The sequence below is a fragment of the Amphibalanus amphitrite genome, unplaced genomic scaffold (genome assembly GCF_019059575.1).
Source record: "Amphibalanus amphitrite isolate SeventyFive unplaced genomic scaffold, NRLGWU_Aamphi_draft 000614F_arrow, whole genome shotgun sequence".
NCBI classification, from domain to species: domain Eukaryota; kingdom Metazoa; phylum Arthropoda; class Thecostraca; order Balanomorpha; family Balanidae; genus Amphibalanus; species Amphibalanus amphitrite.
The window spans coordinates 281,332-301,972 of NW_024882108.1; the positions used below are offsets into that span (position 1 = coordinate 281,332).

Genomic DNA, 20,641 nt, shown 5'->3' on the forward strand with positions numbered 1-20,641 from the left:
TGCTGGTAGGTATCCCTAGCCGACAACAAATGAAAAAAAGACGATGATGACCACAAAAGACCTCGATGACCTTATATATGACGTTGCGCTATGGGCATTTTATAGGTATTACTCGCGTTAAATGCAAGGATTTACTTTTGCGGAAAACTCTTCATTCAAATATTTCCATGATCAAAATGCCTATGCCAACGGGGAAGGGTACCTATGATTTGTTAATTGTTTACAACCAACATTCATTAACCCTCACGGTCCCGGGGAGGTGCGTTTTCGCCCCCCCCCCTGGCGAATATTTGCGATATATTCGCCTAAGCGCTCTCCCGAATGCTTAGGAGTAGTAAAGCAAAACCTTTAGCACCTTTTCTCCCATCAATTTGACATCTTCTGAAGAAAAAAAGGACCTAACCCTGTTGATTACGTCACATGGTCGATTTTTCTCGACCCCTGCACGGCAGATTTCGGCGTCACAGACGTGAACTTCAAATAGCTGCCAAAAATAGAGTTTTAGAGATAAAGACAAATTACGAGTACGGTTGTAGGTATAGCGTTTGACTTAGAGAAAAATACAAAAATAGTTTTTGTGACCTGTGGTCAGAGGTCAGGTCAACGGCCCCGAGCCTGGGGTTATAGTTTTTTGCAAACAACTTCAACAACAATGGCCCTGGAGCTACGGCAGTGGTACCAACGCTTCGCCTTGTAAAGTCACGTCGAATGATGTAAATTTGTTTGGAAAATATCAAATTTTATGTTGACCTCATGTGACCTCAAATGACCTTTGTTTGACCTTCACATATGAGAGGTCTTTTCTGATGGATTTGTAGCCGCTGATCACGAATCTGGCATCTATTTTCTTCTAATCGTTCATTTAGAGCCTCTGGATGACCAAAATTGTCTTAACTATCATTACCAACTTGAATCAGTGAAGTAGTCTCTAGCAAGGAGCAGCCTTGAAGCTCAGCCTTGTATCGTAAGATAACCATAAAACCACAAGTAGGGACTCAAAACATTTCAAAACATCTTGGAATGTAGTACGCAAGACGTTCGAAAAAGTGAAAAGTTAAACGTCAATTTAAGCATGACCTTGAACTTGACCTTTGATTTGGAGCACATTTTCGAAATCCTCCGATTCTCTTTTTTCGTTTGATATCCATTTTTACCCGGTTTCAGGCATCCTGCCCTCCTCTAGAACGCTTTCTTTGAGATCACTACACTTTTGCCGGTTTTTGCCTCTGACCTTGACCTCTGACCTTGAAAATCGATCTGTTAAAAATTTTAGGTGCTTTATAATCGGCCCGTAGATACCTTTCGCTTACCGCTTTTGTTTCCGTAGCTTCCTTATTTACGGAGTTAGACGGGGGGGGGGGGTGAAAAACGCCCCTCCCGCCTCCCGGGCTGCGGTGGTTGGGATTACCCCCCGGGCCCGGCCGGGTTGATGATTGTAATCAGCAAGTTACCATGCAAATCTGACCAAAGCTGCACGGATGGGAATTTAAATTGCAATCTAAGGGGATGCTAACCATTCCTGAGAGGACACGATACCAGCAGAAGCGGCTTCACCTTAACTAGCTCGGTTTAATGATCCGGCAGCGAATCCCTTACGACCGGGTAATTGGAAGCCACCACCTTCCCCTGCGGAGAGACATACCGAGCAGGATGGCCGTATCTCAGCCGGCACATCGGTCTGTCGACCGGCCGGCGGCACCAATGGCCCTCGGTGTCCGCCCGATGGAGCGGTCAGCGCGCGCCGGCGGCGCATCCTGCTCGGCGCCACCGCCACCCTCTCGCGCCGGTGACGTCAGGGTCGGACGGCGCGCCGCCGCCGCCGCCGCTGCCATGGGGCCGGGCGGAAACACTCCCCGTACCGCGCACCTCGACCGGCTATATAAGCGGTCCGGCCCGCCAGTACGGCTGTATGCCGGCGACGCAAGGTGCAACAGTGCAGGGCCAGGACGCGCATTGTCCAGATATTCCGACAGACTCGCACAGGAATCGGCGTCCGCTGATCAAACAGCACACAAACCGGTGAGATGACCCTGCTTCGGTAAGAAGGATGCCTACCTGCTGGAGCCCAATCCCGCGCCCCGCAGGAGGAAGGCGAAACGCCCCCTCTCCTTTCCTGTCGATATCTCCTAAAGTATAGGAGATATCGTCACAAGACTTTCAGGACCCCTCCAGGCATAAATTTTACACCCTGCCGCCAGAAATTTGTCAAAAGGCTATGCCAGGTTGGCCAAAAAAATGACGCAAGAATGACGTCATGTTCTACCATTTTCGACAAAAAAAGGTTTTGTGGGAGGAGTTGTCACGCCTACAGTTTTGAACATAGCGAAAAATGTCTACACAGAAAGTTGTAAAATTAACAGTGCTATAAAAGTGCTATCTCGGCTGTTTGAAAATTTTTGGGTTTGACCCCTCAAAATCGAAACCGTCTTTTTTGTTATAATACCCACAAAATGCCTTTTTTGAAAACGTAAAAAAACGATACATGTAGGTATAATAGAGAGCACATGCTATAATGTAATATGTTATACTATCCATCAACATACCAAATTTGATATCAATAGCTCCATTTTTGGCATTTACCTATACCAAAAAAGCTCAAAATTAAATGACGTCAAATTTCTAAGCTCATTTTTCAAAGCCGTTCTAGACCACGTAGCGTAAAACTAAGACCTGCATTGGATTCCCCGTGACGAGCTGCATCAAATCAATGTCCATTTTTATGCAACAATATCAAGTTTGAAATCTGACATTTTTACCTGACCTTGACCTGACCTGACCTCCACCAGAACGAAACCGTAACTGGCCCCAACGGCAACTTGACCCACATCATTGAACTTGAAATGTAAAATTGACCATAAAAACACGCATCGCATGACCCTAATATAGTTGGGCTCATATTGTAACCCTTAGTGCCCTAACCTGTGACCTTACTTGGTATCAGTGACCTAATTAAGCCAAATATGTATTAGAAAAACAATGTTCTATCGATGATTTTCGATAACATGCCTTTTACTCGGTGTTATAACATATTTCTTAGGCCTGTAAACAGTCCGAAATGCGGCCTTTGAGCTGATTTGTGACGTCATAAGTTGAACCTAGGTCGATGAAATTTGGCCACAGGATATTCCCATGGTAGGGCTATTTAACGCCGTTTGAATTTTGAAAATCGGCCGGTGACTTTCCGAGATCTTGGCGGGGGGGGGGGGGGGCGATTCAGCCCTCCCCTCCCCCCAACGGTGGCAGGGGCCGGCAATAGCCCTATGGGGCGTGGGTTAATCAAGGTGTTTGAAAGGATGATGCATAGGTAATGTATCTAAGAAGCGAACGTTGAGGCGTCTGACCCCGAACCAGCGTTACACGAATCGTCTCCTCGTGCTTTCATATATAAACCACAATGAAGCGTAGATGAAAGCTGAGTTACTTGGGATAATACAGCAGAATCGTAGATCCTTTCCTGCGTGGTGGGCCTCTTAACCAACTTCGGCGTGGTATTTGGTCACACCTGGTTATCTCGGAAAGTAAGAAAGCTAGGAAGACCCGACAAAAGCAATAAAGCGCTCGCTATACGATCTTTCAGTATTACTGCGATCATTCTTCGATCATTTCGATTTATAATAATGGCCTCTGAGGTCATTGTTTAGGTCAATGGAGGTCACCAAAGGCAAAATATCACAATTTTCCCGCGATTTTCAGAATTTTCACCAATCGGCCAACACTGGTGCCAACTCAATGCTGTTATACGCCTAAACTGACGCACCGGCTGTGAGTCATGATAACATTTCAGCCGCAGCGCCATTCGCTCTTAACTTGCTGGAGGGGAGGGGGGTGTAAGTAGGTGTTGTGTTGCCCCTACTTTTTCCGCATCACTATAGCTTTGTAGGAAATTGGTTGAAGCATCTATTTTGTAACAAAATTAACTAAATCGGTTATTTTTTAAATGTCGAGATTTTAGTGACGTCATGATTTCTGAGCTTTCCACCAAAAACGGCATACGTAAAAATCATATAAAATCACAGATTAGATACAAAAATGCGGTCACAGTCACATGCGGTCTTCTAATGCAGTGTAATATCAAATGGCCACAAACGAACAAGTGGCATGATAAAATGGACGACGCTATCGAGCTCAACGTCTAAAGCTACCCATAAAACTGCCAGCAGGCGGCAAATGCAATGCCAGCTTTGATTTTCGGGGTATGTTGCTGTCTGATTGACTTGACCTTAGCCCTGACCGACACTTAAATTTCAGGTGTTTGACCTGACCTTGACCCGACCTGTTACCCCGAATTTCACCTTTAGAGCACTCATCAGAAGCGTCTTGTTGCATTCTTTTGTTTGCCGCCTCTCCCATTTCGCTGTGCCCATTGATTCTCGAGTTATCGGCTGTGCCCTCCCCCGCCAGCCATTGGTGTGTGGTAAACTACCCTGCAGCACCTGCCGGGTTAAAGGGACTATCCCACCTTCTAAAATGTTGTTAAAACCAGTTAAATTGTGCCCGACTTTATAGATTGGATGACCAGGAACACGGTTCTGGCATTTATTTTTCATTAAACATCTTAGGCTTCCCATATTCCAAACACAAACCTTCAAATATGTGACATCACAGCCCAAAATTACCTCCTTCCCCAGGCCACATTACTGTCATAAAGCTGATTCTTTTTACTCTGTAGGCACCACAACAAAGTTTAGCCCAAGTTTTAAGCGATTTTTCAACGAACAAACCCATTCAAATCAGAATGACTAAACCAGGTGACGTCACACTAACAGTCGCTCCATGTTGAAGATAGGGCCTTGTAGTACAAGGCCCATTTTCAAATGAAGGGAACGAATTTCTTCAACACCAAGAGGCCGCGGGGGTTGCAACCTAGATAGATAGTGGTTTCTGAACCTCGCCGCAAACTTGGCTATCTCAACTCAAACCCCATGTTAAAGGTGGGATAGTCCCTTTAACTGGTGTGGCTGACCGGCACCGCTCCAGTGTCATCCTCAGAGACTGCAGCCATGTACCTGCTGCTGCTGCTGGTCACCGCCTGCACGGCGCTCCCCAACCACCACTACGACACGGCGGCGGGCAGCACACAGGCGGCCTTCATCAAACTGGTCACAGAGGGACCCCCAGACAGTGAGTGTATAAAACTGGTCACAGAGGGACCCCCAGACAGTGAGTGTATCCATAAAACTGGTCACAGAGGGACCCCCGACAGTGAGTGTATAAAACTGGTCACAGAGGGACCCCCAGACAGTGAGTGTATCCATAAAACTGGTCACAGAGGGATCCCCGACAGTGAGTGTATAAAACTGGTCACAGAGGGACCCCCAGACAGTGAGTGTATCCATAAAACTGGTCACAGAGGGACCCCGACAGTGAGTGCATCAAACTGGTCACAGAGGGACCCCCAGACAGTGAGTGTATCTATAAAACTGGTCACAGAGGGACCCCCCGACAGTGAGTGTATCAAACTGGTCACAGAGGGACCCCCAGACAGTGAGTGTATCAAACTGGTCACAGAGGAACCCCCAGACAGTGAGTGTATCTATAAAACTGGTCACAGAGGGACCCCCCGACAGTGAGAGTATCAAACTGGTCACAGAGGGACCCCAGACAGTGAGTATATACAACTCATGGTCACAGAGGGAACCCCCAGACAGTGAGTGTATCACACTGGTCACAGAGGGACCCCCAGACAGTGAGTGTATCAAACTGGTCACAGAGGGACCCCGTGTATCAAACTGGTCACAGAGGGACCCCCAGACAGCGAGTGTATCAAACTGGTCACAGAGGGACCCCAGACAGTGAGTGTATACAACTCATGGTCACAGAGGGAACCCCCAGACAGTGAGTGTATCAAACTGGTCACAGAGGGACCCCGTGTATCAAACTGGTCACAGAGGGACCCCGTGTATCAAACTGGTCACAGAGGGACCCCCAGACAGCGAGTGTATCAAACTGGTCACAGAGGGACCCCAGACAGACGACAGTGAGTATATCAAACAGAGGGGACCCCGCCGGTGAATGCACAGAACTAGGGACAGTGCCTTGTCTCATGTGAACATGCCGTGTCTCTGAGAGTAAGGATAGGTACCAAACTGGTGAACAAGTGGCCATCATAACGCCAGAATTGCAAGAGAATTGAAAGCAAGCTCTTTAACAAAGTATGGTTTCCCCTCGTCAAATTCTTACACGTAAGGTTAGTGTGAAAATTGAGCTCAATCTTGATGAAATCACAAAATAAAAAAACACGAAGCTACTTTTCTTAAAAGCTACCATCGTTGTCACAAACTAGTTTCACCTATTGCACCGTCGCTCATTACTTTAATAAGGACATCATGTGCTTTCTTTGCAGCATGCGTCAGCAATTCGTGCGCGGCCAAGCAGCGCTGTGAGGTTCGCCAGTGCCGCTGTGAAGTGTGTATTCCGAGTAAGTTCTCTACAGCATTAACCACTGTCGACAGAATGACAGTCGCATCTGCCTACCCATCAATCCCAAATGGTACCGTGCCAGGTCAATGTCTCTTCACTTACAGCAAACTTTGCTGAGTAGTGCTTTGTTCCCCACAGTCAGCGTTGAAAAACGCGTATCAGCGTTGAAAAATGTCAAGGGTCATGTGCAAAAATATTACATGAGTTCACCCTTATAACACTGCGTTTTCACAGTTTTTTCTTCAAAGGCATATTATGTCCTATGAACATCTTAACGATCGTTACTACCTTTTTTAGACCAATACCTCGTTTCTCGGCTGTTGGTAGAACTTATGCAAGTAAAACCAACTGCGTAACTCACGGCACAAGACAGCCTCCTTGACTCGTGACACTCCCGTGTTGCAGAGACCTGCGCCGACATCACGTGCGGCCCCAATGAGGTGTGTGAAGACACACCGGACGGGCCCATCTGCAGGCCAAGTAAGAATTTGACCTCCCTCAGTAACACCGTGTCATTCATGATGGAAGACATTTTAATAGTTAAAATTTATCGTAATTGATAGGTAGGTACCTATTTAATAGAAAATGAATGAACATTTTTAGTCGATTTCGTACCCCTTCCTTTCACTCATAGGTTGATCTCTGTGCCAACATTTTAAAAATCCAAAAAAGTTTGCTTCTGGTGGATTTTATTTACGGTAAGTACTCATTGAATCTTATTTTATGAATCTATTCGTGTTATTCAGAAACTTCATCAAACACAAATGTCAACCGTAAAGGTAAAACCTTAAGTCGCATGATCCTTATGAAAGCAATTGACAATCAATATGTCGGTCCGGTCCGGTAAAAAATGTTATCAGCAATAAACAAATGTCACATGTTATGAACAAAGATGCCAAAGCCGGTGAGCTAAAATAGCATCCAAAACGGTCGAGAGCTCTGAACAGTTATTCTTCGACAAAAAGTTAGACGAAATCTCTGACAAACGATTCAATCAGAGGTCATAAAACGGTACCTTGACATACTGAAAGGCCACGTTCAGAAAGCAAACACATATCAGCTCATTTACTGCGATGACAACGCAGCGCACCAGCGCGATAATATGAGCACAACGCACGTTTTCTCTGCCGCAGAGACGTGCAAGGAGATAATGTGTGCGCCCAACGAGCTCTGTGACGATACACCGCAGGGAGGAAAATGTCGGCCCAGTAAGTTGCATTACATTCGTTCCTTGCAGCCTTTTGTAACATATCGTTGATATCCAATGCTTCCATACTTGAACTTGCAATGGTTGAGTAAGGTCACGACCACGAAGCGACGAAGGCGACGGTTTTAACTGTAGGATAACATGCATCTTTTGAAAAGTCTAATGTTTTGCCTTCACTGATATACATCTATGAAAACTAAAGCGCAGTCCACCCCGGTGCGAACACTGAACGAGTCAGGACTCATTTTATGATTCATTTGCATCGCCACATATTGCTTTAAAGGGACCCTCCCACCTTCAAAAAAGTTAATGAATTGACATGAAAGTGATGTCGCTCGGTTCAGAAAGAGCAAAAACGAATATCTACCAAATTTCATCGAAAAATATTCACCGGTTTTCAAGATATTAGACTTTTACTTTTGTTTACTTTTTGGGATCTCCGCTGTTCCTAGCGACTTTATTTGAAAGTGCGGCATTTGTTGCGCGCAAAGCAGCATATACCACCGCGTGCTACAAAACGTTTTAGTCAAACATTTAACGGACGTTCGAAAGCCTGATGACGTCATCAGACTCCCGTAATGGTTAAGAGATAGGGACCACGCTGGTCCCACCCTGCAAGTAAAGGGAAGAAATTTCTTGAACACCATAAAGCTGCGGGGGTTGCGACCAGGATAAATGGTGGTTTCTGAGCCTGGCCGCAAACTTGGCTATCTCAACTCAAAACTAATGTTAAGGTGGGAGGGTCCCTTTAACGTCGTGCTAATTTAAAGCCGCCCGACGTAAGCACATCGGCATTGCCTGGGCTGAAACTGAAGGCCGGACACGTGTTTGTTTTAGAGACATGCGAAGACATCACTTGTTTGCCAAAGGAGGTCTGTGAACTCAACTACGGACAGCCGGAATGCAGACCGAGTAAGTTACCTGCCGTTTACTCTTTGAAGACGGCATGCTATCTAACTAATTAGGTATATGGGCTTTCATGCATCAAAATAAATTGAGTCATACAGTCGTCAGTCACCTTTAATCTTTTGCGACAAAATTTACGCTTGACATTTCTAGACCCAGAAAATCTAGGGTTGTTTATCTTTACCCTATATGACATTACCAATAAAAGTAGATTTAAGTCGAGGGAAAAGCCATTTCGGTAGATATATGTCGCTGAGCGCCGAGCATGCTATTCTCGACATCTGCACTCTGCAGTGTCATCTCAAGCGAATACCGTGTGAAACAAATCATTCATTTGAAAGGATTGCGCAAACAAGTATAAAAACGTCTAGCACTTTTGGAAGGGTTCGCTTATTTAGCACTGTTCAACGAGCATTTTCAATAAATTTGCAAAGACGACCTTGCATTAAATTGAATCTGAACTTCAATTGCAAAGAGTCAAACAAATGAACAAAGTCAACAGAGGTGAAGAACTATCGACCGTGTCCGCCTCCAATCGAGTTCCGCTCGGACCGGTGGCAAAACGTGGTACTGATTTCAGCAGGTTCCCTCACAGAGTGAGAGCGAGAGGTCCTCGTATGCTTAGACACGCGACGACGACTTCAGACGATAATTAGACGCACACAATAATATAAGTTGAAGCTGCAGCTTGCAAGAGTTACTTACCTATTCATTTACACAGCTGGTGACATCATGGAGGAGAAGTAGGTATGCGTTTGGCCAAGCCCTAGTGCCACATATGTAGAAACCTCTTATTCAGCGTATCCCAGTGTAGCAGATTAGCATCTATTACACGGTATAAGAACAGCTGAGCCGCCAGATTACTTAGCGTTTAGCAGTGAGAAGCTGGCGAAACCAGCTCACGCATATTCCTGGAAATCGCCTGCGGATAGATTCCATTGTCCAAGGTCGGATCACATTCCAAGTCAACGACCCAACGCGGTGGGGTTATTAAAGGGACTATCCCACCTTCTAAAATGTTGTTAAAACCAGTTAAATTGTGCCCGACTTTATAGATTGGATGACCAGGAACACGGTTCTGGCATTTATTTTCCATTAAACATCTTAGGCTTCCTATATTCCAAACACAAACTTTCAAATATGTGACGTCACAGCCCAAAATTACCTCCTTCCCCAGGCCACATTACTGTCTTAAAGCTGATTCTTTTTACTCTGTAGGCACCACAACAAAGTTCAGACCAAGTTTTAAGCGATTTTTCAACGAACAAACCCATTTAAATCAGAATGACTAAACGAGGTGACGTCACACTAACGGTCGCTCCATGTTGAAGATAGGGCCTTGTACAAGGCCCATTTTCAAATGAAGGGAACGAATTTCTTCAACACCAAGAGGCCGTGGGGGTTGCAACCTAGATAGATAGTGGTTTCTGAACCTCGCCTCAAACTTGGCTATCTCAACTCAAACCCCATGTTAAAGGTGGGATAGTCCCTTTAAAGGGAAGATTAAAGACATTCCTCACTAAGGACCGGATGACCGCAACCGTGCAGTGACGTTATTTTGAAGCACACCGTTCCCCATACTCGACTCTCTGGCAAATGCACCACGCCTCACCATTGCGCTTCTAAAAGAGACGATGTGTCTGGTAACGCCAGCTGTTGGATGCACATTACCTACAGTTTACAGTCAAAACAAATCCGAGGAAGACAGCGGCAAAACAGATATACATAATAAGACAAGTACAAGGCAAGCAGAAAAAAAAATGAAAAGACTAATAATAATTCAGTATACGATATACGTGCACCTAGCATTGACAGTTATAAATGAAATGGTAGGTGATAGGTATTCAGACATGGAGAGCTGAATGGGCGTATATGGGTTTGAGCCAGGTCACACCGCATAACAGCGTTATCGGGTTCATGGGGGTCAGCGAAATTGTATTATTGTTACAGTTTAAGAGGCAAAACAAAATGTTAAGAAAACATTGAGTTGAAGACTCATATAAAATCTCATTAATTTACACTTTCATGCACTATACAGTTGTTCTCAGGCACATTTTACCCGACCTTACCCTATTCACTAGACCTTGTCCTCGAGCTTTGACTTCCGCTGTTATGGCGACACAAGTCTGACACGTGTTGCCTTCTGTGTTCCAGAGACGTGCAAGGAGATAGTGTGTGCGCCCAACGAGCTCTGTGACGATACACCGCAGGGAGGCAGATGCCGGCCCAGTAAGTCGCCACTTCTGTTGACTGTTCTGGTACACTTAATCTGCTTCTGTTTGGCACTGCACACATCAGTGCAGCGATGTCTCGCGTTGCTGTGGATGGCTGTGAGATTCACAGGGCTCACTCAGACAGTGGTCTGACGCGAGTTCAGTGGGCTGAGGCTAGATTGTTCCGCTCCGCCCGCAACTGTGTGCTGTCCCACTCAACCTGTGGGTGTTGTCCCACTTACACTGTGAGGCGGGCACTGCCACACTCACACTGTGGGCACTGTCCCACTGACACTGTGGGCATTGTCCCACTGATATTGTGGGGCGGGCACTGCCACACTCACACTGTGGGCACTGTCCCACTAACACTGTGGGTGTTGTCCCACTGACACTGTGGGCCTGTCCCACTCGCACTGTAGGTGTTTCACCACTCACAGCGAGTTGTCGGCCAATTCAGAGACGTTTTCCGCCTCTCACTGTGTGCTGTCGGTCATTTCAGAGACATGTGACGACATCACCTGCCTGCCCAATGAAGTATGCGACGAGAGCTACGGAGAGCCGAAATGCAGACCAAGTAAGCTAGCAATTTCAGATGATAAACTAGGGTGCCCCGCTGACCACCGCAACTCACGTGAGGGTGTATTTTTGACACGTGGTTGTTAGTTTCGTGTCGACTGAATAACTGTTCGGCGAGATATGGAGATGAGACACTTCACTCGAGATGTTCTGATAGAGGATCACAGAGATCATAAGATTTGATGGAAATTTGGTAGAAATGAAAAGTAAACCTACTATAAAATTGAAGGACTGGAATGCTCTCTTAGCCGAAAACTTCAAACAACTAAGGCCAGAGGCCTAACACGCCACCGATAAACAGGACCCCGCAGTGTACAGATAGGGCGTTCCTGTAGCAAACAGTGCACCGTTGATAAATGCGATCGCTTTGTAAGCTGCATAACGCACCAATAGGACGACCTGGTACGACCAGTCATTCCTCTGGGAAACCGGAGTATCGGACATAACGGCCGAGCAGTGTTGTGACCTCTGTCATGTTTCAGAGACGTGCAAGGAGCTGGTCTGCAAGCCCTACGAGCTCTGTGACGACACTCCGGACGGAGGCAGATGCCGACCCAGTAAGTCGGCGAAACGTGACAGGGTTGCGACCTTCTTGTTACCATCTGTGCTTTCAATTTCAACAAGCAGGCCTAATGAAATGGAGATAAGTATTTTTTTTAGCGTTCGACCAAATGGAGCAGTGGGAGGCCCGTGTGCTGCGCTAAGTAACGCTGGACATCCGCCTGCGCGAGTAGCCACGCGTGATATCTGATGAAAAAGTAGCCAACTCCATCACTGCGTGCTGAAAATTCACTGAGCAATCCGATCGAATGCCGAGGCACAGTTTCATTCTACTTTTGTCTTGGCATAACAAGTGAGTGGTTTGCGTTGAACCAAAACATACAAAGTGCGTTGCTCACACGCTGTCGTGTTTCAGAGACTTGTGAAGACATTGAGTGTGCGCCGTACGAGAAGTGCGAGATCCTCGACGGCCAGCCCCGCTGCAGACCCGGTAAGCTACGAACGCCGGCTGGCGTGAGACATGGGATGCTTGTCAAAAAGTTACAGCACGACCCTGGGGCCTGGGGCGCTGGTGCATCGTCACGTGATCAGCTGTAAGGGACGCTGTTGAGTGCTGACTTACAGTGGCGCACTGGTGCGTGACCACGTGATAAGCTGTAAGGGACGCTGTTGAGTGCTGAGCTACAGTGTCGCACTGGTGCGTGATCACGTGATGAGCTGTAGGGGATTGTGTGACTTACAGTGGCGTGTTTCAGTGACCTGCGTGGACATCCGGTGTGCGGCTGGGGAGAGGTGTGATGACCTGCCCGACGGGCCCGACTGCGTGCCAGGTGAGCGGCGCTCTGTGAGCAGCCGGCACGTTCGGGCCTCGGCCATTGTAATGAAATGTCCTGCTTTGAAGAACACACTTAGCTTTGGCATCCTAGTCTCCCGTTACCCGAAAATGCGCGATCGGACGGTAGGGGTCAGGACTCTGCTTTGCATGGTCTACGGTTCGTCAATCCATCTATTCAAACATTCGAGCCAACGTTTTCAAATAAGCTTGTTACAACGCATTCCCACTTACGAGCCGTGCTCCCTATGTGCTAGGAATACCATCTGATGCAATGGCAATATATACCATCTAACTCAGAGAACCATCACACTGGCATGAATTTCTATGCACCAATACCGTCACAACGCATCAACGCGTGACTGTGACCGTTTCTCTCCGACACACAGACGTGCCGACGTGCGAGGGCTTCTTCTGCCGTCGCGGCACCAACTGCTACATTCGCCAGGGCTCGCCCATCTGTCTGCCCAACACGTGCGAGGTGCGCGAGTGTGAGCCGGGACTCAACTGTATCGACACGCCCGACGGAGCGCTCTGCCGAAAGGGGGAACGTGAGTACACCACTCGGAGGGTGGCGGCCAACAGGAGAGGCTAGCCACAGCCGTATCTCTTCAAACAATGAATGCTTATTGATGACTTCATCGAAAAATAAAACTCACCATAAATGGGTTAAACATACAATTCGAAGAGGCCTCACTTCCTGAAATCTTCAAAGTCAAAGAACCAAGGCAAACAGTCAGAGGTTGCTATGCTCAGTCCAGCTTAGTCTTTTATTTAGATCCTTCACTTTGTATAACCTTCACGAGTCTGTATAAAAAATACCACAGGGAAGTGTGGCAGCGAGCGTGCCGACCGGTCTAACGGCTCTCCTCCTCCACAGTGCGCGGCACCTGCACGGGCAAGTACTGTCCGCCCAACACGGTCTGTGAGCTGACCACCGAGGGCCCGACCTGCGCGCACATCTGAGGGGCGACCCGGGCCGACCTGCGCGCACATCTGAGGGGCGACTCGGGCCGACCTGCGCGCACATCTGGGGGTCCGGGAACCGACCTCACCGCGTGCCGCCGCAGCCCGGCAGCGCGCTTCCTTGTACTTTCGTGCTCAACTCAAAACCGACTGTTTTTACATGTACAAAACGCAGAAGCACAGGAGGTCAAGGTTAAAAAGGACCATTTCGAGACGGTTCCAATATTTCTAACCCGTGGAATGGGTATCTCAGCAGTTTCGCTAGCTTGCTTGACCTCGGCCCCTGTGTACATATTTGACCTTTTGCATGTGCGACCGACTAACGCGTTGGAACAAAGTACGTTTGACGAAATGACATATTTATACAAATAGGACGTATGCAAGCAATTCGATGTCAGAGCAATGCTTATGAAATATCGCAATAAAGCCATTGACGAACAGAGAAACCGAGCATTTTTGAAAACGGCTGTGTAAATAAATCCATCATAATGAGTTTGCCGGGTAATGGATTCTCACATCGATGCTTTATCGGTTTTGCGTTATATCTAACTTACGGTTCCTTTCTCGAAGCGTAAATTTGCTTTTGTGCGAATTTTTGAAGGGAGAAACAACCCTAACCACACCGATAAATACACCGCACATCGGGCACAACGCAAAGTGCGCGTTTCGCGTCATACCTCAAAAGGAAACTAAGGAAAATTAGAATGTGAATGAACACGTTAACATTCAAAAGCGATAAATGCCCAACAGTTAATACAACCTCACATGCTGGGACCTTTCTACCCCAAAATACCAGTTAACGACTGAGTAAGAAATCGTACGTCATGACCTTCACTGACACAGTTAACACTGCCAGCGACTGTTGGAATTTGTCATCGCTAACGTCTGGGCCCCGGTTATACGACATTGTTCTGCATATATCATTCCTGAGAGCCGAGACTCCGTTAAGAACGATCACTCAGGAAAAATAAAGCAAAAATAAGAAAGGAGGCAAACTAGAAAATAAGCAAAACAACATGAAGAAAATTTGCAAAAATGAGAAAATAAGCAAATAAGAATAAGAATATCAGATAGGATACGCACTTCAATAGGTTCATGTGATATTCACCTATGATGCTGAGCCCTATCACGCGATAAATAATGTTGATTGTTAAATGTAAATCACATTTAAGAATCAAGGGGAGGAAAAGATAAAGATACAAAAACGCCAATTTATTTTCATTTACATAAGGAAGCACAATGCCCGCATAAAAAGGGGCACCTGAGTACGTTTTCAACAAGGGGCAAAACATCGACCGGAGGCCGAAATATGCTCATCAAATCACTGAGATTGCACACGTAATGGCAGTCGAGTTTCCCGGTGCTCACCGGCAGCACCATCAGAGCACCACCTGACTGACACCCATCACAGTGCTAGGCGGCAGAGAAAAAGTCGGACAGCACCTGCTCAAAGCTGTCGGCCGAGTAGTCGACCACCTGTATGTCCTTGGAGGGCGGCAGGCCGCGGATCATTGCCGAGAGACCTGCGGGCGGGGGGCGGGCCGTCACCGCCGGCCGTCACCGTCCAGGGCTGGACAGGGGGGACGAGGGACGGGCCGTCACCGCCGGCCGTCCAGGGCTGGACACGCTCAGCGAAACGAACGGTAAACCCGACACAGGCGCCGGCCGCGGCAAACGGGCGAACGCCGGGCTCGCCGGGGCACCCCGCATTCCGACGGGACTTACACAGGGATTACAGAGGTGTATCACATTTTTGGTGACAAGTTTATCTAACATCGTTATCTAACAGATCGTTAGTCACCTGAGCGTGTGCTCCATTGGTTTAGGAGACATCTAAGGCGGATAAAGAGGTTGGAAAGAACGTGGTGCCCCAAATGCGCCGATACCTCATCCCACAATAGCCCAGAGGCGGAGCATAACCAAGGACAAGATGACAAAAAAGAGCACCTGAACAAAATAACTCGCCCTTCGGCTCACTGAAAAAAACTATATTACTGCCGTGCCCGTACTGCGGTTGATAGGCCAAGCGGCATAATTCCATAATGCACTACACAACTCTTTTGCTTGGTCCCAAAGTCGACACTGCTTATGATGTGCAACACTCATTGAAGGTGGGGGTGGGGGGATGGGGTGCGGTGCGCATAGCGAACCTTCAGTCAATTTAGTAAAGCAATGAGTTGGAATGACCATTGGACATGATCCAATTAGACATAAGTCAAGACCTTACCAACATAACATAACGTGCATAAACCGACAGACATAAGCCAAGACAAAATAGTGACTCCGCTCGGGCGAGACGGCAGCGCTGCATCGCGGCGGTCGGGCGGTCGGGCGACTCACGTTTGTCCGGCTGAGGCCGGTACAGGCAGAGTACGCGCCGGCCGCCCATGGCGATCCCGCGGCCGATCTCGTACCCGACTCCGAGCGAGGGCTGCGTCACCTCGGCCACGATCGTGTCACACTCCTCCAGCAGCCTGCCGCCAGCGGCCGGCATCGGGTCAGTGGGACAGCGGGGCACACCACACGACAGGACTACGGGTCAGACAGCTGAGCAGGGTCACACAGTGGGACCACGGGTCACACCGCACACGGTAGGTCACGAGTCACACGGCAGGGTCACGGGTCACACGGCAGGGTCACGGGTCACAGCAGCCTGCCGAGAGGCCGGTCACGGGTCAGCGGAGCCACAAGAAGCTCAGTACCTTATAAAACCTGTTAAACTGAGAAGGAAACTCCAAACCTTGTGGGTCACAATCAGCTCACCCCAAATCAGCGCTACCATCAGTTCTCCCCTCGCACTCTCTCGTTTCAATATCAGCTGCCTTTCACACCCTCCCGACGTTCGTCCGTGCTATCTAATCCGTGCGATCTGATCGCATTTCAATTCAGACTCACAAGTCACACCACCATTGTTGTGTGCCACTCCTCCGTTGGGTACCAGTTCGCTGTTATCTCTCCCTCCCTCCCCCCCCCGTCCCCCATCTCACCGGACGTCCCTGTCGTGGATCTCGCGGTCTGTGGTGGCCGTGCCCTCGTTACTGCCCATGTCCGTGACTTTGGGGTCTGCGACAAACTCTGTGAGCACGGTGCCGTAGCGGCGCAGCGCGGCCACCAGCCGGCCGTACAGATCCACGTCCTGACGGCCGCCGCGGATCGAGCCGCAAAAGTAGATCTGGCGAGACATCCTGCAAACAGAATCCATGGAAGAAAACGACATCTACTGGAGAAGTGTAATTTGTTATGCATCTTTATGTTTTAAATATGTAATAAGGTGTACATAAGATGATCCTACCCAAGTGGGAAGGCAGATCCATTTTTATGCACCTAACAAAAATAGATAAAATGTTTGAAGTAGGCCCCAATCCCTAATGCTCCATGAGGCAATACCTGGCAACAGGACAAATTGATGCAAAATATATAATTTCCATCAAAGCCTGTCCCACTAAACTGACTTCAGCTGGCTGCAGCTGCTCCCACCAAATGCAGACCATTCTCCACCTCAAGAGTACTCAGGAGTCTTGTATTAGATGACCAACTGGAGCAGCCCAAACTAGGGCTCTCAGTTCCCACCATTAACAGCCCAGCCCAACCCTCCTCCAAATGAGCTACAAGACAACATGTACTATTGCTTCAGCTTCTATTGAAACTGAAGCAGTCTGCAGTAGGTAGTGGTAGCACCTGGTAGTACTTATCAGCAGATACCTAGCAGCATGCCATTAGTACCAGTTTATCAAGTTTATTGGCATGGCTCTATGGTAATTTCCCAATAAGGTACCACCCTTGAGCTGCTTAGGACCTGCCAGCAGCACAGGCTGCACAGGCTGACCAACTATGGGCCTGTTCCAGCGCCTCCAGAAGCCTCCAGAAAGCTCTAGAATTCTCCAGAGCGTTCCAGCGCCTCCAGAAAGCTCCAGAAAGCTCTCCCCAAAGATCCAGAAACCTCCAGTAGCCTCCAGAGAGTTGAGAGGTCCACATTTCTCTGGAGGCTCTGGTCTACAGTTATGGCGCACATGTGACAATTACGAATGTAAACAAAGGGCTTTTGACTGTTAATTTTACCAACTGGGGCATTCCACGATAGATCGACCAAAAATAAATAAAATTTACACCCTCATATTTTATTTTTTGCTTAAAATTGGTCCAATGGGTTGTGATGGGCGGGGAACCCAGCTGTGGCAAGGTTTTTTTTCTTCGAACAACGGTTTCCGAGATATAGCCTCGGGCAGTTCCAGGAGGTCACACTGCAACCCTATGTTTGGCGGCTTATAACTCAGAAACTATTGGTTTTCTATGGTAAAAACTTTATATGGTTCAACTTGCAATCAACCAACAAACGTTTTGGCTATCTCGGATTTTCGATTTTTGAAAATTTTGATCACGTGACATCTTGACCTATTTTTCGAAGAGTGACCTTGATAATTTCCCAACTGAAAGTCGCAATTATGTCTGATAACGATTAAAGCCTTATCAATTGTCATTCATATGCGCAAATAAAAAAGTGGCTTTCGGCCTGCGTTGACCTCAGGTCAGGTCATTTTTATGACCTTCCCATTATTACGAGCGGGAGCGACAGCGAGATCTCGAGAACAAAGCAAGATAGCGACAAGTGGTAAACGGCACAAAGTACACATGGATAAGGTCTACAATTTTTACCCAGGTCATTTTCAGGTCAGGTCAAAGATGACGTCACAAGGGTAAAAAGAAAGTCTAAATGGCGGCACTACATATATATGAAGTTTTTCTCTAATAACTTTCAAAGTATCCCAGCTAGGAACAAACTAATAGCACCATCGTGATCCTCTCGTCGATCCGCATCGAAACATGTGTATGTTGACCTCAAAAGGTCAAGGTCAAAAGTTGACCTTAGGTCACGTGACCTTAAGGTCATCATATATATCATTCGATGGGCCTTGACGAGCTGAACACAATGAGCCTATCCGCGCGGCTGTATCTCAAACCTGTAAGGAATTATGTGCAAAAAACATTTGGTGACCTTTAATGACGTCACATGACCCAAGAGCAACGTCACAGTTGACCAAGAGCAAAAAAGGTCTCAAGGTAGTCAAAGTTAGTCGTATATGAAGTCACTCATGGTATATTAGGCAATTCCGACGCGTTTTAGTGTAAAAATAAGGGAGCTGATTTTTCCCCAATTGACTTATAATGGGATGGTCAAGAAATTGACCTGATTTAGGTCATCGGTATTGAAATTCAAAACGAACTGGCGCTAGGCGAAAGCAAACACAGTGGTGCCTGTTCCACGTCTCTTTCTTTATTAGATCAAAAGGTACAGCCAAAACTATTTTGACTTCCTTTTTACCCCTGTGACGTCATCTTTGACCTGACCTGAAAATGACCTCCGTAAAAATTGTAGATCTTATCCGTGTGAATCCTGTACCGTTTACCGCTTGTCGCTATCTTGCTTTATTCTCGAGATCTCGCGTCGCTCCCGCTCGTAATAATGGACAGGTCATAAAAATGACCTGACCTGAGGTCAACGCAGGGCGATAGCCACTTTTTTTATTTGCGCATATGAATGACAATTGATAAGGCTTTAATCGTCATCAGACATAATTGCGACTTTCAGGTGGGAAAATATCAAGGTCACTCTTCAAAAAAAAGGTCAAGATGTCACGTGATCAAAATTTTCAAAAATCGAAAATCCGAGATAGCCAAAACGTTCGTTGGTTGATTGCGAGTTAAACCATATCAAGTTTTTACCATCGAAAACCAATAGTTTCTGAGTTATAAGCCGCCAAACATAGGGTTGCAGCGTGACCTCCAGGAATTGCCTGAGGCTATATCTCGGAAACCGTTGTTCGAAGAAAAAAATCCTTGGCACAGCTGGCTTCCCCGCCCATCACAACCCATTAGACCAATTTTAAGCAAAAAATAAAATATGAGGGTGTACGGCTTTGGTCGATCTATCGTGGAATGCCCCAACTGAATGTAAAGAAAATTACATTATTATAATTTTGTAAATCTTTCTTACTAAAATTAAAAACAAATTTTGTTTTTCAAGAGTGAACCATCTTCATCCTTTTGGTATTTGTGACACCAATCTCCAGAAATCTCCAGATTGCATTCCAGAGACTCCAGTTAAACTTCTGGTAGAGCCTCCAGTCAACAATTTCTACTGGAGGCACTGGAACAGACCTAAGCTCTGCCAGCTTTTGATCCCAGGCAACCCAAGGAGTCTTCTGCTGCACACTAGGCCAGAGGCCTGCACCAGTGTACCGTTATCTGTGGATGCATGGGCATGCACCAGGAAGGTCCCATTTCGCTGCCAACTTTGAGCAAAGGCCTGGCTAGCAATGTACTAAGTGGGATGCGGGTGGGTTGAGAAATATCTAAAAAAAACTACTAGCAAACATAAAGAAGAAGCAAACTTTCAAGATCTCAAAAGGTCTCAACAGATAGATTACCCACTACCCAGGACCCAGATCCGTGAGCTGAGGTCAACTCGCTTCATCAAGCAATTACCTAGTGGTTGCCACCTTGAGTGCTACAGCATCACGGACATGGTGATGATACATCTGATTTGTGGTAATAAAATTGAAACATATTTCATTCAGACCCCAAGGGATCACCCCAATCTTTCACATAGCTGGCTGTCATTATATTTTGATTTAGAAAATATACTGATAAAAAATATGACATGAAATAATTGGTAGAGGCAAAATGGATGCTGATGCCATGGGTCCCGTATACAGCAAGCCTTTCGCTTTGAGACACAAATTGAAATCATGCGTCTACACAGATAAAGTCAGTATATGTCACCCAGGTGAATATTGCATTAGTCAATAACTGCTAAAAATACTCACTGCACACAAATAATGGAACTGGGAAATCCCCCCTCCCTCCCTTGCCCTCTCCTCCAAACACGTGGCGCGCTGGCGCCCAGTGTAGGTGGCGCCACGGTATATGGATGGTGGCACCAAAACCACTGCAAATCGGCTCTGCAAATCACTGCAAATCGACCTGATTCGACGCCCGACCCGCTCGACATTGCCTCGACAC

The 20,641-nt window shown here is 47.1% G+C and overlaps 2 protein-coding genes across 11 annotated transcripts; one reads left to right on the plus strand and one right to left on the minus strand.

Moving 5' to 3' along the window:
• The first annotated feature begins 1,848 nt into the window (after window positions 1-1,848).
• Window positions 1,849-14,097, plus strand: LOC122363302 (keratin-associated protein 10-1-like). Of its 6 annotated transcripts, none has more exons than XM_043332406.1 (13): window positions 1,887-2,019; window positions 4,978-5,121; window positions 6,344-6,418; window positions 6,826-6,900; window positions 7,554-7,628; window positions 8,465-8,539; window positions 10,688-10,762; window positions 11,246-11,320; window positions 11,805-11,879; window positions 12,239-12,313; window positions 12,579-12,653; window positions 13,045-13,206; window positions 13,536-14,097. In XM_043332406.1, exons 2-13 carry the CDS (start codon window positions 5,001-5,003, stop codon window positions 13,619-13,621), a joined length of 1,044 nt encoding a protein of 347 aa, XP_043188341.1. In that variant the 5' UTR covers window positions 1,887-2,019; window positions 4,978-5,000; the 3' UTR covers window positions 13,622-14,097. The 6 variants fall into 6 exon arrangements, with proteins under 6 accessions (XP_043188346.1, XP_043188341.1, XP_043188344.1 ...); XM_043332408.1 differs by having other exon boundaries at window positions 1,917-2,019; window positions 4,990-5,121; XM_043332409.1 differs by lacking the exon at window positions 8,465-8,539.
• Window positions 14,098-14,818: 721 nt separating this feature from the next.
• LOC122363303 (2'-deoxynucleoside 5'-phosphate N-hydrolase 1-like) lies at window positions 14,819-20,526 on the minus strand. 5 transcript variants are annotated; one of them, XM_043332415.1, is made up of 4 exons: window positions 20,446-20,526; window positions 16,609-16,806; window positions 15,962-16,095; window positions 14,819-15,144 (listed from the first exon to the last, which is right to left on the minus strand). In XM_043332415.1, exons 2-4 carry the CDS (start codon window positions 16,803-16,805, stop codon window positions 15,035-15,037), a joined length of 441 nt encoding a protein of 146 aa, XP_043188350.1. In that variant the 5' UTR covers window position 16,806; window positions 20,446-20,526; the 3' UTR covers window positions 14,819-15,034. The 5 variants fall into 5 exon arrangements, with proteins under 5 accessions (XP_043188350.1, XP_043188349.1, XP_043188348.1 ...); XM_043332414.1 differs by having other exon boundaries at window positions 20,491-20,514; XM_043332413.1 differs by lacking the exon at window positions 20,446-20,526 and adding an exon at window positions 20,105-20,372.
• Window positions 20,527-20,641: the final 115 nt, after the last annotated feature.